This window comes from Procambarus clarkii, chromosome 20, assembly GCF_040958095.1.
Source record: "Procambarus clarkii isolate CNS0578487 chromosome 20, FALCON_Pclarkii_2.0, whole genome shotgun sequence".
NCBI lineage: Eukaryota > Metazoa > Arthropoda > Malacostraca > Decapoda > Cambaridae > Procambarus > Procambarus clarkii.
Genome location: NC_091169.1, coordinates 40,221,847 through 40,238,893, shown reverse-complemented (window position 1 = coordinate 40,238,893; position 17,047 = coordinate 40,221,847). Strand labels below are relative to the sequence as shown.

Here is a 17,047-nt window from a genome sequence, read left to right as displayed (position 1 = left end):
GGAGGGAGGCAGGTGTGGCAGACCAAGGGGGAGGGAGGCAGGTGTGGCAGACCAAGGGGGAGGGAGGCAGGTGTGGCAGACCCGCCCGTGTAAGTCTTCATCAACACTGGAAGAGCCGTGTCAGAGGTGAAATAACACAGCAAGTGTAGTGCCAATTTCCGCGGGCGATAATAGTAAATTGACGGAAAATGGTGGTAATTGTTGATTGTTTTAATCACGTTTCAGAGGGGAAAATGGGTTTAGATTGGCCAGTTATTTCCTCTCATTATGTGACTCTGCCCCTCGACGCTTTAATAATTGATTAGACTCGTTAGAAGTCTTGTTTAGTGGTCATTAACGTAGGTGTTCATATCCGTGGTGATGAGCCCAGCACCCTGGCCTCGCCCGACTCCCAACCACCATTCAGGCAACCCGTTCTCACACTTTCTTTAAGTCAATATTGACTTATTAAATAAGTGCATATGTGACATACTAATTTATTGTGAATATTTTAGTTTACCTTGAAAAGCTTCATAAAAAACACCGACCTTACCTAACCTTCTTAGTATGTTAAGATAAGCATCTTATTGCTTCGTAATTACAATTATTACTTAACCTATTATAGGTTAAGTCAATATTGACTTAAAGAAAGTGCGAGAACGGGTTGATTCAGGACCATCATCGCAGTTACGTCTTGTTCCTTATACGGATTACGTTACTCATATAGTTATTGCCATGCCGTGCCTAGATCTCCGCAGCATTTCAGTAAGCTTTAAGTTGCTACAGCTTCGAGTACAAAGTATAGATTTTGGTAGAGGTGATGGAGAACCTAGTGGCTGCTCCGCTCTCCGTGATGCTCTCCTAGAATACTTGTATTATCTTAATGAACCACTGTTTACATATTCAGATGCTTATGTGTATCTACTTATCACTTGTTTTCCCGTTTAGGAAGCCCTTTAGTTGTATGTCTTTTCACCATTTCGAATTTATTTATGTACTTAAGATATATACACCACACAACCACATGCAGTCTGGTGTTCTGCAGTCTGGTGTTCTCCTGCAGTCCGCTGTTCTCCTGCAGTCTGGTGTTCTCCTGCAGTCTGGTGTTCTCCTGCAGTCTGGTGTTCTCCTGCAGTCCGGTGTTCTGCAGTCTGGTGTTCTCCTGCAGTCCGGTGTTCTCCTGCAGTCTGGTGTTCTCCTGCAGTCTGGTGTTCTACAGTCCGGTGTTCTCCTGCAGTCTGGTGTTCTCCTGCAGTCCGGTGCTCTCCTGCAGTCTGGTGTTCTGCAGTCTGGTGTTCTCCTGCAGTCCGGTGTTCTCCTGCAGTCTGGTGTTCTACAGTCCGGTGTTCTCCTGCAGTCTGGTGTTCTCCTGCAGTCCGGTGCTCTCCTGCAGTCTGGTGTTCTGCAGTCTGGTGTTCTCCTGCAGTCCGCTGTTCTCCTGCAGTCTGGTGTTCTCCTGCAGTCCGGTGTTCTCCTGCAGTCCGGTGTTCTCCTGCAGTCCGGTGTTCTCCTGCAGTCCGGTGTTCTCCTGCAGTCCGGTGTTCTCCTGTAGTCTGGTGTTCTCCTGCAGTCCGGTGTTCTCCTGCAGTCTGGTGTTCTCCTGCAGTCTGGTGTTCTCCTGCAGTCTGGTGTTCTCCTGCAGTCTGGTGTTCTCCTGCAGTCCGGTGTGGAGCAGAGGTGTCATGCTCCATAGGTGTTGAGCAAAAGCACAGGTGTGTTGTGATACAAAAATACGACACAGATGTGGCAGAAAAACTAAATTTGTAATGCAAAGTTTGAACAGGAGTGCTTGATTACAAGTCTTTTGTATGTGTGTATGTAATATTAACAATTGTGTAACTAGCTCTACAAGATTGTCACTTGCTTATCTAAACTATGGGCTTCAGTCCCTGGACCCATTATGTGCCTCTGTAAGCCTTTCTACCACCGCCCACCGAATAGGTATGGGGTGCATAATAAACAAATAAATAAATGAGTGAATGTTGTGACAGGAAAGCTGTTGTTTGTGTGTGTCGGGCCGAGGGAGGGTGGTGGACCCCGGGGGAAGTAACACTTGCTGCCCCGAGGTCGTCTCTCCACGGACACGTGGTCGTAGCCTCACACTACGACCTTCTCACCACATTTTAAGCAAGGTATTTGTTTGACTTGGTGGTTGGTGGTGATGCGAGCAATATTAAATATTTTGTGGGGTGGTGGCGGTATTGTGCAGCACAAACAGCAGCCTGCCGAGGGGGAGGTAGAAGGGATGGATGGGACGACTCTGCTATTGGTCGTCCCGCACCACGGTGAGGTGAAGCCCAGCACAAACAAGGCCTCCTTCACCTTGAAATTGTTTATTTGTGGCCAAGATGAGGTATGGGTGAACCCCGTTATCTCTTTAATGCTTCTTTCTCCAATAATCATGTTTTTTAAATTATATCTGACAACGTTGTTTATGTTGTAAATATAATTTGATAAGTTTCGGGTTACTGCGCTTTATTTCTCGCAAAGGAGACGGTCGTTATCTGATTGTTGTCCTCGGTGAGGCTGTCTGATTGTTGTCCTCGGTGAAGCTGTCTGATTGTTGTCCTCGGCGAAGCTGTCTGATTGTTGTCCTCGGTGAAGCTGTCTGATTGTTGTCCTCGGTGAAGCTGTCTGATTGTTGTCCTCGGCGAAGCTGTCTGATTGTTGTCCTCGGCGAAGCTGTCTGATTGTTGCCCTCGGTGAAGCTGTTTGATTGTTGTCCTCGGTGAAGCTGTCTGATTGTTGTCCTCGGCGAAGCTGTCTGATTGTTGTCCTCGGCGAAGCTGTCTGATTGTTGCCCTCGGTGAAGCTGTCTGATTGTTGTCCTCGGTGAAGCTGTCTGATTGTTGCCCTCGGTGAAGCTGTCTGATTGTTGTCCTCGGTGAAGCTGTCTGATTGTTGCCCTCGGTGAAGCTGTCTGATTGTTGTCCTCGGTGAAGCTGTCTGATTGTTGTCCTCGGTGAAGCTGTCTGATTGTTGCCCTCGGTGAAGCTGTCTGATTGTTGTCCTCGGTGAAGCTGTCTGATTGTTGTCCTCGGTGAAGCTGTCTGATTGTTGTCCTCGGTGAAGCTGTCTGATTGTTGTCCTCGGCGAAGCTGTCTGATTATTGTCCTCGGCGAAGCTGTCTGATTGTTGCCCTCGGTGAAGCTGTCTGATTGTTGTCCTCGGTGAAGCTGTCTGATTGTTGCCCTCGGTGAAGCTGTCTGATTGTTGTCCTCGGTGAAGCTGTCTGATTGTTGCCCTCGGTGAAGCTGTCTGATTGTTGTCCTCGGTGAAGCTGTCTGATTGTTGTCCTCGGTGAAGCTGTCTGATTGTTGTCCTCGGTGAAGCTGTCTGATTGTTGTCCTCGGTGAAGCTGTCTCATTGTTGTCCTCGGCGAAGCTGTCTGATTGTTGCCCTCGGTGAAGCTGTCTGATTGTTGTCCTCGGTGAAGCTGTCTGATTGTTGCCCTCGGTGAAGCTGTCTGATTGTTGTCCTCGGTGAAGCTGTCTGATTGTTGTCCTCGGTGAAGCTGTCTGATTGTTGTCCTCGGTGAAGCTGTCTGATTGTTGTCCTCGGTGCAGGTTAGGTTAGGTATGGTGTTGATTACAATAACGTCAACCTCAGCGGGTGTTGATGACTGTGGCAACCTATGACAACTGTGTCGTGACCAGAGGTAGACGGGGCCCAGGAGCTGAGTCTCAACCTTGCAAACATATCTTTGCGACCACACACCTAACCTTTCTCTTAATCCTCCTCCTCCGTTTTCTTCCTCGTGCTCAATATCCTTCACTTACTAGTTTTCTCTCCCGTCTTGCTAGTCTGTCCTTCCCGTCTCTGTTACCTTGGCAACATCTGTCTCCCTCGAGAGAGTCCTCTAACACGCTTTGAAAATTTAATTGTGATTGTATAATTGGGTTATGACTTAATGAAGTGGAAGTGTTGAGTCCCTGAAGGATAAACTTGGCCAGGCTCCGCCCTCGTACCCCTTGATCTGTGGGTGCCAGAGGGGGGGGGGGGGGGGGAAGTACCTATTATGCTGTGGACATTATTGGCAGCACCCCTTGTTGCACGCTCTCTCTCTCTCTCTCTCTCTCTCTCTCTCTCTCTCTCTCTCTCTCGCTCGCTCGCTCGCTCGCTCGCTCTCTCTCTCTCTCTCTCTCTCTCTCTCTCTCTCTCTCTCTCTCTCACGCTCTCTCTCTCTCTCTCTCTCTCACGCTCTCTCTCTCTCTCTCTCTCTCACTCTCTCTCTCTCTCACGCTCTCTCTCTCTCTCTCTCTCTCTCACGCTCTCTCTCTCTCTCTCTCTCTCACGCTCTCTCTCTCTCTCTCTCTCTCTCTCTCTCTCTCTCTCTCTCTCTCTCTCTCTCTCTCTCTCTCTCTCTCTCTCTCTCTCTCTCTCTCTCTCTCTCTCTCTCACGCTCTCTCTCTCTCTCTCTCTCTCTCTCTCTCTCTCTCTCTCTCTCTCGCTCGCTCGCTCGCTCGCTCTCTCTCTCTCTCTCTCTCTCTCTCTCTCTCTCTCTCTCTCTCTCTCTCTCTCTCTCACGCTCTCTCTCTCTCTCTCTCTCTCTCTCTCTCTCTCTCTCACGCTCTCTCTCTCTCTCTCTCTCTCACGCTCTCTCTCTCTCTCTCTCTCTCTCTCTCTCTCTCTCTCTCTCTCTCTCTCTCTCTCTCTCTCTCTCACGCTCTCTCTCTCACGCTCTCTCTCTCTCTCTCTCTCTCTCTCTCTCTCTCTCTCTCTCTCTCTCTCTCTCTCTCTCTCTCTCTCACGCTCTCTCTCTCTCTCTCTCTCTCTCTCTCTCTCTCTCTCTCTCTCTCTCTCTCTCTCTCTCTCTCTCTCTCTCTCTCTCTCTCTCTCTCACGCTCTCTCTCTCTCTCTCTCTCTCTCTCTCTCTCTCTCTCTCTCTCTCTCTCTCTCTCTCTCTCTCTCTCTCTCTCTCTCTCTCTCTCTCTCACGCTCTCTCTCTCTCTCTCTCTCTCACGCTCTCTCTCTCTCTCTCACGCTCTCTCTCTCTCTCTCTCTCTCTCTCTCTCTCTCTCTCTCTCTCTCTCTCTCTCTCTCTCTCTCACGCTCTCTCTCTCTCTCTCTCTCACGCTCTCTCTCTCTCTCTCTCTCACGCTCTCTCTCTCTCTCTCTCTCTCTCTCTCTCTCTCTCTCTCTCTCTCTCTCTCTCTCTCTCTCTCTCTCTCTCTCTCTCTCTCTCTCTCTCTCACGCTCTCTCTCTCTCTCTCTCTCTCTCTCTCTCACGCTCTCTCTCTCTCTCTCTCTCTCTCTCTCTCTCTCTCTCTCTCTCTCTCTCTCTCTCTCCTCTCCTCTCCTCTCTCTCTCTCTCTTTTTTCACAGCGCCTCATGTTTGAATTCGCAGGATTCACCTACATATATCTGTCCGGCAACGTTCTCCAGGCCATCAGATTTGTCCTTTGTAATGCGTCCATAAATGCCTTCACAAATTGTGCATTTAATTAAAATATAAATAAGTTTTGGTACATCCTAACAGTTAGCGAGTGCCTTGAGGTAGGAATTCTACTGTAACAGGACTCGGGTTTTCTCTACCAATTTCATACTCGCGCTTTCTCCACCCCGCGCAAGGTAAACCCTTCCCTATATAACAAGAACCTCTCATGAGTTGGCTTAGTAAAACACCATATTAAGCGTACCCTAGTGACAGGCAACCTGGCTAAGCTAATGATAGAGAACTGAACGACAGGCAAATACGACAGTTGAAAATAGATCAACCATCCCAGCTCTCTGCTATATTGATTGAGGACATAAAAGCTGACATTTTTATGACCTTAGCCTAAGCAGAGTCTATAATCCTATGTTAGTCTCCTAGCACCAATACCACTCTACTGATTCTACACTCTACACCAGCTACACACAACAGTTATCTTCTAAAACATCAGTGGTGATACACTCGTGTTACACAATAAATTCTTCAGCATGCTCCTGTTACTCACAAAACATATTCTTTGTGTAAAACAAAAAAAAAACTTCTTTCAGCTGAAAATGATAATCTCGCATAGTCAATAAATGAGTGGATTTTTTATATTAAGTCTTAGTAGCAGAAGATATTGTAGTTTCCGAGGTTAGTTATGGCAAGAGGTGGGCTCCAATGTTCTGGAGAATATACAGAGGTCTTGTCCTCACCGGGATGCATATAGAAGCAGACTAAAGGTCACAAGTGTGTCGGTGTTCACAATACAGGCTCAGCCATGCACACATAAAATGAGAGAGAATTATTCTGCAGAAGCACCAATGAACGTGCCGGGGGAATCCGGATGGTCGACCCTATGGATCCGGATAGTTTAGCCATGGGTTCTGAAGGACCGAACATGTAAAGCCCTGGCCAGGAGAGCTGGCACCACCTGGCTGACCTCCACCAGTGCCAGTCTTCAGTGTTATCAGTGAAGGAGACAGAATAGAGGCGTTGTCCTATAACGCTCACAATGCTGGCTTAGTGGGCATCCTTCAGTCTAAAGACTATGGAGTTGCGCCCTGACAGGGCGCAAAGCCTGGGTAGGTAGATATGGAGGAGAAGCTGTTACCCATGCAGCAGGTCCCCCCTCTCCACGTTACTGAAATTATCCAATAGAAAGGCAAATGCCAATACACATGATTCCAGCAACGTCGCAGGAGCTGCCAGAACGAGGTCGACGTCAACAACGAACTGCCTTGAAATTGAAATTGAAATTGAAATAAGTTTATTGAGGTAAAATACACACAAAGGGATGAGGTAGCTCAAGCTATTCTCACCCCATTCAGTACAACGTGTTAATATATACATAGACACACATCACAAATAAACACATTACCAAACATTCTGAGAGGTAAAAATATACATTTCCTCCCTCACAAGTAGTATGGTATCAGACGTACACACAAATACTTTTATGACCTAGGTATACTGTATAGACAATTTGCAAGACACCTGCAGATAATTCAACAAAATATTACAATCTTGGTGCAAAATTCTTATATCTCTCAAGAATATCATCAACCTTTCCGTTGTGACACATCCAGGCTATTTGTTCAGGAACAGTCCTTATCTCAGTGTTTCTATATACATTAATCAACGGACAATCAAGAATATAATGGGCAAGGGTGTGAGACCTTAACATACCACATAGTTTACACTTCGTGTCATTATCATGAACATCTATCCCATATTCCCAGTAATATTTGTACCCAAGCCTGAGCCGCATGTACACAGAGTCACTCCAAGCATTTCTCCTTTTACCATAAGTGAAATGGGTGTTTTGACTCACATACATGTAGTGTTGCATGGTTTGACTTCTCTCATACATTATCTCTCTCCTCTCCACTCCCGCCTGTGCCTGAATATTTCTGATTTTGCTTCTTATTTGTCTCATTGTGAATTCACATTCAATGTCAACTTGTGGTTTTGATGTGGCACGTTTGGCCAAGTCATCCGCCACCTCGTTGAGCACTATTCCAACACGAGATGGAATCCACATGAATTTCACACTATAACCTTTCAGCTGTATCTCAGTTATTCTTCTCTTACAGTCCTCCACTATAGACATGAAGACTGGGTTTCGACTGTTTAAGGACTCCAGTGCTCCTCGGCTATCGACAAATACAAAAACATTTTTGTCGTCATGACGTACTTCCTCCAAACACGCCAGAATGGCCTGCAGTTCAGCTTGTGTGGATATATAATTACTAAGCCGGAGTTCAATTATCCTGTCCACAGTCCCAAACTCCGTATAATCCCTTATTAGGACACCACACCCTGCCCTGCCATCCTCCGCCACCGACCCGTCGCAATATACATGTAAACTGTTGCCTCTTGGTAACCGAGATATCATGCTTCCATACAAACACCGTAATTGTCCCGGTTCATGATGAATCTTTTTCACCTTGAGGGGACAATTTCGACGTCTATTTTCTGTACTTTCCAGGGAGCAGACATATTACACTGTCGAGAGGGTTTACAGCAGTCAAGTACGTCGTATTCCCTGAGGTCATGAGCTAATCCTCTCGTATAGCGTGTCTCCCTCAGTTTCCTGGAAGTGTGTACGTCACTCAAGCAGGTCTGAACGCTCTCAAACAGCTTATCCCCTCCTTTTCTCCGCATGAAACGAATAGATACTCTAGTGTTAATGTCACGGACTCTATCACACACACTCTGTAAATTTAATTCCATTCTCATTATTTCAATCATTGCATTTCTTTGACATCCAAGAATAATCCTCATAGCCTCGTTCTGTATCAGCTCTATTTTTTGAATTCTGCCTTGGCCTGTGTAAGACAATACGGGTGCTGCGTAGTCTATCAGGGATCGAACAGTGCTTATGTATAACATCCGCAAGATAGGTACCCCAACACCTTTACCAGAAAAAGCCAGTGCTTTTAGAGGATGCAGACGGGCTATACATAAGGTGCTGATATGATTTATTTCAGCATTTTTACTCTCACATGTGTATCCAACATACATGCCCAGATACTTGTACTTCTGTACACGGCTCAGTTCCACACCATTTAGAGTAAGTGTTATATTTCTTCGTTTCCTATACTCGTATTTGGTTTTATCTGCATTTATAACTAAGCCTAACTTGTGACAGGTTGTACCAAGTATGTTAAGAGCATCTTGAATTTTGTTCCCAGAAGTGCCTTGTATAAGAATGTCATCAGCATATATGATCGTCGTGACCCCTGGAGGATACATCTCTGATGCTAATCTGTTCATTAATACATTGAATAAGGTGGGACTTAATACTCCCCCTTGTGGGGTACCTAACTGAAACCTCCGTTCCTCAGACATGTATCCCTGGTAATACACCTGACCTTTTCTGCCTTGTAGATAATCCCTTACCCAGTGTAGCAATCTCCCTGTTATTCCCAGATTGGCTAATTCGTATAAGATTACTTCCCCATTGGCTTTATCAAATGCTCCTTGTAGATCAACAAAAACTCTACAATTGTCATCCACATTAGACAATCACTTTAAGAGACAATCCGCAGTACTTTTGCCTTTGATAAAACCAAAGAGATTACTGGACATGTTATCACCTACAAGGTAGAGTAGCCTATTTAACAAAATCCTTTCCATCATTTTACAAAAGCAGGATATTAAGGAGACAGGTCTGTAGCCTCCGTTTGACTTAGGGATAGGAATGATGACAGCCTCTTTCCATTTTCTTGGTAACTTTCCCTCTCTATAACTCATATTAAACAAATCAAGTAAGGGATTAGGTTTCATACCGGCTAAATAATTAAGTATGTCATACGTTACTCCATCTTTTCCCGGAGCAGTGGAGCTGCCACTTTTTATAGCATCCAGTAGCTCATCGTGAGTTATCTCAGTGCATGTTATAGATCTTGTATTTAAGGCACATAAAGTTACTCCATTTCTAATATTTTCCCATGACTCAATGGTGACTCTCGTGTCTGCAGGTAAGGACTCCATACCAGCAGCACTTGCCCATTTATCTACTAACTCATTAGCAACTTTCCCTGGATCTGAGTGAGCAATGAATTTGGTCTTACAACCCCTGATTTTGTTTACTGCTCTCCATATGTCTTTAAGGTTCTTAGTATTACCAATGGACTGAGCAAATTCTTGCCAGTATCTGTCCCGCGCCTCCTTCCTCACCTGACTGCATTCCCTAGCCACTTCCAACATTGTATTTTTCTCTTCATCCCTCATTCCATTTTTTAACCATGCTTTATGCGCACTCCGTAGCATTCTCTCCCATCCCTTGACTTGCTGATCATTGGAATATTTAAATTTCTTAGGTCCGTGCGTCTTGCTTCCACTGCCCCCGTTATTTTCCCTCTGTACTAATTTCTCTATGTTCTCGACCATGTCCTCGTAAAAACTATCAACGCAGAGCGGCGTGTAATGTTGATACCAATCTCCCATATTTTGAATAAAATAATTTTTCATATCTTTATTAATATTTAGCCTTTTCCTTTGAAAGTGGACTTGTTTTTTCCCCAGTGGTAATTCAACGTTCAAGGCAAAGTGGTCACTAAGTAGTTCCCGAACAACCCGAGCCTCCCCCATAATCCCCTGAGAGTTTAAAACGCAGGCATAGTCAAGCCGTCCTCCCCTGATGTGAGTTGGTTCATTGTTTCCCAAGAGACAGGTATCTGGATGATCTTGTAGAAACTGTAACCACTTGACCCCATTAGCATTAATACTACCCACTGACCCAAGGCTTGTGTGCCGAGCATTAAGGTCCCCAATGACCAGTGAAGGATTAGTATAAATGCAGTCAGGTAAATAGTTAGCGTCGAAGCAGTTCCTGGATACATACAAATTAACTACCATAAATTCCCCTTCCCTTAATGATAATTTAACACAGACACTCTCTATACCTTGCGTTTTTGATGGCGGTTCTACTAACTCTGCTGGTATGGAGTTCTTAACATAAATCGACGTGCCTCTGATGTTATTTGCAGCGAAGAGGTGAAACCCTTTATAGCCATTTAATTTCAATAATCCTTCATTCCTATCCCCTGTCTCCTGGAGAGCTACAACATCAATATCATTTCCCATCACATAACAATGAACATCTGTAACCCTGTTTCTTAAACCATTAACATTCCATGACAACACTTTCAGTCTAGGGTGATCCATTATTAATCAATTCACTGCCTAAGTCATCCCCAATAAGTTCACTAAATGATAGCCATACCTTGTATAACATCTCCCACCTCCTCCCAAGTTCACCAGTAAAAGCGACATTGCGGTTCTCAAGAGATTTTTTTAGCCCTGAGACGTCCATTATTGGCCCAAATGATTCTTTCATTTTATGTGTAATTATAGGGTTCTTCCTTTCCCTACGACTATCATCATTCACACACACTTCACTTTCCTTCATTTCATCACTCAATATTTCATTTTTGTCCTCAACCACTATATCCTGACTATCCTTCACCGTTTTGTGATTTTCCTTGACCTCCTGAACGTTTAATTTAGCCTCGATGGACTCGATTCTCTGCCCCAGATTTTGGAGGAACTCACCAACTTTTTTAAGTTCAGCCCACACTTCCTTGACCATATTATTATGACCCTCTTTCTGAGCCACAGTAGCCACTTCACTCACCTTTACACTGTCACTGCCGGAGTCCTGAGTGATGGCGTGGCTGCTTGTTGCTGGAGCCTGCCTAAGTAAAGGTGACTCCTTTACCCACGCATTCGTCCGGTTCACTGGCACTGTTTGGGGCAGACTGTTTTGCTGTGCTCCCGGTGTCTGGGTAAGAGCTCTTGCTTGCTCTGTAACATTCACCGGCCGGAGAACAGCCATACTCGGCCTCTTGCTACACACAGCCGAGCTCGCATTGTGAACACCTCCACAGTTGCAGCATCTGGGAACTATTTTCTCACCCAGATTCAGTCTGTTTCTACACACAGTAGAGAGGTGAGACTTTCCGCAGAAACGACATCGTGGATCATTTTGACAGCTCCAGGATTTATGCCCCCATCTGCAGCATTTCAGGCATATTATGGGCTCTTCCACATACTTTGCTACATGCCTGTAGCCAGCCCCGGTGATGAACACTTTCTCGGGTACGTCACCTCTCACTAGAGCCACCACCTGACTCCTAGCTTCACCTTTAATAAGGTGACGCTTGGCCCACACAAATCGTTGGTCGTCGAGTATAAACTCGGGGTCCAGAATCTGAGGGTATTTATAGATAATTACCTTCGTCAGCTTCTCGTTCCCCTCCGGTATTTCCATAAGAATTGGAATAAGACGAACTGCCTTAGGGACTCCATCTCCGGATTTTTCCTCGAGGTTGACTCCTGAAGCCTTTCCCCAAAAAAGGGGTATGGCTGCAAGGCAGCGGAGGTTTAAAATCAGGGTTTTCCTTCCCCTAGATGGGCTACCTTCCCAGGCTATCGAGTCCCATCTACCCGGAGCAGCTGGTTTTAAGGCGCCAGAGGCACGCCCTCGCCCCTTCTCCTGTCGGTAAAAGCAGTTCCGCCGGACTTAAAGACTAAGCCACCCGTGCAGGCCAGGAGTTGGACTTGGTTGTCAGAGGCTATTGAAGACGCATGCCGTATAGGAGCATTTTATAGGTCATGGGAGCTCGTCCCCCATTACCACCCCCCTGGCTATGACAACCCCTTGGAACCAATGCTGGCTTAAGTGAGTGAATACCTCACTTCTCAGACACTGATTTACCTCATGCCTTTCAAATAGGTCGGGAGTTGGTACAAAAGACAGCCGACGGTTAGAAAGGCAAGAGTAAACAGTTAGATCCTGTAGGCACAAATAGTAAAAACACACATATATACAGACGAGGAGTCACAATAACGTGGCTGAAGTATGTTGACCAAACCACACACTAGAAAGTGAAGGGACGACAACGTTTCGGTCCGTCCTGGACCATTCTCAAGTCGATTGTAAAGAGGGAATGATTGATAAAGATTAAGCCACCCAAGAGGTGGCACGGGCATGAATAGCCCGTTAATAGTGAAGAAGGAAGGAGGTGAAGGCAATAAATAGGCAAGAGAGGTGAGGAGAAGAAAATCTTAAAGGAAGAAAAAGCAAGGCAAAAGAGAATAGTCCAGGACGGACCGAAACGTCGTCATCCCTTCACTTTCTGGTGTGTGTTTTGATCAACACACATATATATGTGGTTGTATGTAAAACCAAGATTCATTTACTAGTGTTTACGTTACGGTGTCGACTTTCTACTTGCTAATTGCGGAACTCAACTTACTGGCAAGGTCTTCAATAAGGCAGTGTTCAATTCGATGCGTTGTTTTGATTATCTCGGGTGGGCGGTTGAGCCGGCCCTGTTAACCAGGGAGGTCCCTGCTACCAGGAGAAGGGGCCGGTAGGTCACGCCCAGACACCAGTTATCCGGTCTGAGTGCCAACATGTTAGACTACCGCGTGTTCTCCATCATGAAGGGAACACCAGGGACCCGTACGCGCCACACAGTAACGAGGTTGGCTGTAATTAAAGTCTTTTTCATTACTCTTGGTATAACGCGGCCCTCACTCTGGCGAGCTGGTATTGGCTGGGTCGTGGGGGCGTGCTTGTCTGGGGTGAGGCAGGTCGTGGGGGTGTGCTTGTCTGGGGTGAGGCAGGTCGTGGGGGCGTGCTTGTCTGGGGTGAAGCAGGTCGTGGGGGCGTGCTTGTCTGGGGTGAGGCAGGTCGTGGGGGTGTGCTTGTCTGGGGTGAGGCAGGTCGTGGGGGTGTGCTTGTCTGGGGTGAGGCAGGTCGTGGGGGTGTGCTTGTCTGGGGTGAGGCAGGTCGTGGGGGTGTGCTTGTCTGGGGTGAGGCAGGTCGTGGGGGTGTGCTTGTCTGGGGTGAGGCAGGTCGTGGGGGTGTGCTTATCTGGGGTGAGGCAGGTCGTGGGGGTGTGCTTGTCTGGGGTGAGGCAGGTCGTGGGGGTGTGCTTGTCTGGGGTGAGGCAGGTCGTGGGGGTGTGCTTGTCTGGGGTGAGGCAGGTCGTGGGGGTGTGCTGGTCTGGGGTGAGGCAGATCGTGGGGGGTGTGCTTGTCTGGGGTGAGGCAGGTCGTGGGGGTGTGCTTGTCTGGGGTGAGGCAGGTCGTGGGGGTGTGCTTATCTGGGGTGAGGCAGGTCGTGGGGGTGTGCTTGTCTGGGGTGAGGCAGGTCGTGGGGGTGTGCTTATCTGGGGTGAGGCAGGTCGTGGGGGTGTGCTTATCTGGGGTGAGGCAGGTCGTGGGGGTGTGCTTGTCTGGGGTGAGGCGGGGGTGTGTACGCGGGGTGTTATCACGTAGACCACTCAGACCGACGCCTGGGCTTCCTCACGACGTAACCCCCAACAGTTCAGTAACTTTCGGGTTCCAAGTTACTGTTAGGTAAACAGAGACATCAGGTGTAAGAAAATGTGACCAAACGTCTTCTGCACGGGAGTCGAACCAGACACCATTCTGTTATGAACCTGCACTGACCACTGCCATATAGCACATCTCACTCTCCACTCCATGTAAACATTCACCCACCCAGTGATGTAAAGTCATCCACCCAGTGATGTAAAGTCATCCACCCAGTGGTGTAAAGTCATCCACCCAGTGATATAAACAGTCATCCACCCAGTGATGTAAAGTCATCCACCCAGTGATGTAAAGTCATCCACCCAGTGATGTAAAGTCATCCACCCAGTGATGTAAAGTCATCCACCCAGTGATATAAACAATCATCCACAAAGTGATATAAACAGTCATCCACCCAGTGATATAAACGGTCATCCACCCAGTGATATAAACAGTCATCCACCCAGTGATATAAACAGTCATCCATCCAGTGATATAAACAGTCATCCACCCAGTGATATAAACAGTCATCCACCCAGTGATATAAACAATCATCCACAAAGTGATATAAACAGTCATCCACCCAGTGATATAAACAGTCATCCACCCAGTGATATAAACAGTCATCCACCCAGTGATATAAACAATCATCCACAAAGTGATATAAACAGTCATCCATCCAGTGATATAAACAGTCATCCACCCAGTGATATAAACGGTCATCCACCCAGTGATATAAACAGTCATCCACCCAGTGATATAAACAGTCATCCACCCAGTGATATAAACAATCATCCACAAAGTGATATAAACAGTCATCCACCCAGTGATATAAACAATCATCCACAAAGTGATATAAACAGTCATCCACCCAGTGATATAAACAGTCATCCACCCAGTGATATAAACAGTCATCCACCCAGTGATATAAACAGTCATCCACCCAGTGATATAAACAGTCATCCACCCAGTGATATAAACAGTGCAAAAGCAATCTCACACCAAAAAAATATAATAGAGTAAAGCATCAAATAAAGGAAAAACAAAAGAAAGATTTTCCCATTCCCCAGAAGGAGAAAATCTAAGTCGTTGCGACAGCGGGAGGAAGCCTGGCTTATTGCCCGCGACATCTTTCCGCTAAGATCAGCGAGAGGCTAAAAGTCTTTTTAAACAACAAAGGGAAAAGTTTCTTTGTCCTCCACATGTATGAAATTGTCTCTAGCCGGAGATAGGGGCTTTAGAATGGGGGGTTGGGAGTTTAAACATCAGTAGGGGGTGGGAGATAGGGATCTGGTATTATTGGGGTGGGAAAGAGGGCGCCAGTAGGGGGTGAAATATAGTGCGTCAATAAGGTACGGGAAATAGGGCGTCAGTAGGTGTAGGTGATAATACATCATCTTAGTGTTGGCCTTCGGCAAATGTGGCTCTCCGCGTCAATAACAAAGTCCTATTCTAGGTCATGGAAGCATAAAACTGTGGTGAGTGTGTATTGTTCGCCTGGCGGTGGCTCCGTGTCGCAGGCGACTGGCGGTGGCTCCGTGTCGCAGGCGACTGGTGGTGGCTCCGTGTCGCAGGCGACTGGCGGTGGCTCCGTGTCGCAGGCGACTGGCGGTGGCTCCGTGTCGCAGGCGACTGGCGGTGGCTCCGTGTCGCAGGCGACTGGTGGTGGCTCCGTGTCGCAGGCGACTGGCGGTGGCTCCGTGTCGCAGGCGACTGGCGGTGGCTCCGTGTCGCAGGCGACTGGTGGTGGCTCCGTGTCGCAGGCGACTGGCGGTGGCTCCGTGTCGCAGGCGACTGGCGGTGGCTCCGTGTCGCAGGCGACTGGCGGTGGCTCCGTGTCGCAGGCGACTGGTGGTGGCTCCGTGTCGCAGGCGACTGGCGGTGGCTCCGTGTCGCAGGCGACTGGCGGTGGCTCCGTGTCGCAGGCGACTGGTGGTGGCTCCGTGTCGCAGGCGACTGGTGGTGGCTCCGTGTCGCAGGCGACTGGTGGTGGCTCCGTGTCGCAGGCGACTGGTGGTGGCTCCGTGTCGCAGGCGACTGGCGGTGGCTCCGTGTCGCAGGCGACTGGCGGTGGCTCCGTGTCGCAGGCGACTGGTGGTGGCTCCGTGTCGCAGGCGACTGGTGGTGGCTCCGTGTCGCAGGCGACTGGTGGTGGCTCCGTGTCGCAGGCGACTGGTGGTGGCTCCGTGTCGCAGGCGACTGGTGGTGGCTCCGTGTCGCAGGCGACTGGTGGTGGCTCCGTGTCGCAGGCGACTGGTGGTGGCTCCGTGTCGCAGGCGACTGGTGGTGGCTCCGTGTCGCAGGCGACTGGTGGTGGCTCCGTGTCGCAGGCGACTGGTGGTGGCTCCGTGTCGCAGGCGACTGGCCGTATTTAACGTATACATTTTAAGTCGTGGGAGTAATCTAAAGAGAAAGACAACATGAACACCACAGAACTCCATTCACCTGGGCTCTCGAAACGCGGACCCCACGAGTGTGAGGCAGAAGCTCTATCGACCGACCTTGAGTAGTCTTTACCACAGAATTCCTTTGTAGGATGGAGGGATAGGTGGCAGGATCTTTGGCAGCGAGGGCAGTAAGATATGGGATGGCGCGGGGTAGAGGTGGCGGCGACGGCGGTGGCGGCGGCGTGGACTGCTTCTGCCAAGTTTAACACTCATCATCGTTCCAGTTCAGTAACTGACACACAACTGTCTTAACACACAAGGGTAAAGTCATCACTGGTGGGTCACGGAGACCAGGCGCCACACTGGGGTCACGGAGACCAGGCGCAACACCTGGGGTCACGGAGACTAGGCGCCACACTGGGGTCACGGAGACCAGGCACCACACCTGGGGTCACGGGGACCAGGCACCACACCTGGGCTCACGGAGACCAGGCGCCACACCTGGGGTCACTGGGACAGCAATGTGACAACATCACTCCTCTGGTGTTTGTTATCTAGGTGTTCGGGCCTATAATGTGTGGCTTGACAGCTCCCTCGAGGATTTAAGAGTCAAAAACACAATTCCAATAAATTGACGACATATGTCGCTATCTTCGGTATCCCCTGGGGATTTAGTATGTTTAACTGGTTTGTTTTGATAACTTAAGGTCTGGGGTAAAACTTGGAACATTCAACTTCAGTTTTATATTTTAGAACAAATATGTAGTGCTCGAAATTAAATAAAAAAGCTGTTGATAAACTAAGGAGTAATATATGTCTTTCCTGGACTGTGTCCCCCTCGTCACTCCCTTTAAGTATTGTCAGCCGGAGTGACAGTTAGCTGACACTTACTTCAGGCACCACTCCCACCTGAGACACTCCAGGCACCACCACC

At 48.0% G+C, this 17,047-nt stretch overlaps 3 protein-coding genes across 3 annotated transcripts; 2 read left to right on the top strand and 1 right to left on the bottom strand.

Annotated features, from left to right (window-relative positions):
- Positions 1–1,003: 1,003 nt before the first annotated feature.
- LOC138366834 (activity-dependent neuroprotector homeobox protein 2-like) lies at positions 1,004–1,531 on the top strand. The gene has a single exon (XM_069328121.1). It carries the CDS (start codon positions 1,004–1,006, stop codon positions 1,529–1,531), a length of 528 nt encoding a protein of 175 aa, XP_069184222.1.
- Positions 1,532–2,444: 913 nt separating this feature from the next.
- LOC138366833 (protein IWS1 homolog) lies at positions 2,445–12,822 on the bottom strand. Its single transcript, XM_069328120.1, has 4 exons — positions 12,745–12,822; positions 12,120–12,197; positions 11,637–11,744; positions 2,445–3,467 (listed from the first exon to the last, which is right to left on the bottom strand). The coding sequence occupies exons 1-4, from the start codon at positions 12,820–12,822 to the stop codon at positions 2,445–2,447; spliced, it is 1,287 nt and encodes a 428-aa protein (XP_069184221.1).
- LOC123755537 (clumping factor B-like) lies at positions 12,821–14,749 on the top strand. Its single transcript, XM_045738302.2, has 2 exons — positions 12,821–12,891; positions 14,098–14,749. The coding sequence occupies exons 1-2, from the start codon at positions 12,821–12,823 to the stop codon at positions 14,747–14,749; spliced, it is 723 nt and encodes a 240-aa protein (XP_045594258.2).
- The last annotated feature ends 2,298 nt before the right edge of the window (positions 14,750–17,047 follow it).

What these genes read in the sequence shown, in the direction of transcription:
- LOC138366834 (XM_069328121.1), top strand. Translation starts at nt 1,004, where the DNA reads ATGCAGTCTGGTGTTCTGCAGTCTGGTGTTCTCCTGCAGTCCGCTGTT.
- LOC123755537 (XM_045738302.2), top strand. Translation starts at nt 12,821, where the DNA reads ATGTTAGACTACCGCGTGTTCTCCATCATGAAGGGAACACCAGGGACC. An exon ending in ACGCGCCACACAGTAACGAG is followed by an intron (nt 12,892 to 14,097) that starts GTTGGCTGTAAT and finishes TCATCCACCCAG; the next exon opens with TGATATAAACAATCATCCAC.
- LOC138366833 (XM_069328120.1), bottom strand. Translation starts at nt 12,822, where the DNA reads ATGTTGGCACTCAGACCGGATAACTGGTGTCTGGGCGTGACCTACCGG. An exon ending in TGGTAGCAGGGACCTCCCTG is followed by an intron (nt 12,198 to 12,744) that starts GTTAACAGGGCC and finishes TTGTGCCTACAG; the next exon opens with GATCTAACTGTTTACTCTTG. An exon ending in GGAACGAGAAGCTGACGAAG is followed by an intron (nt 3,468 to 11,636) that starts GTAATTATCTAT and finishes ACAATCAGACAG; the next exon opens with CTTCACCGAGGACAACAATC.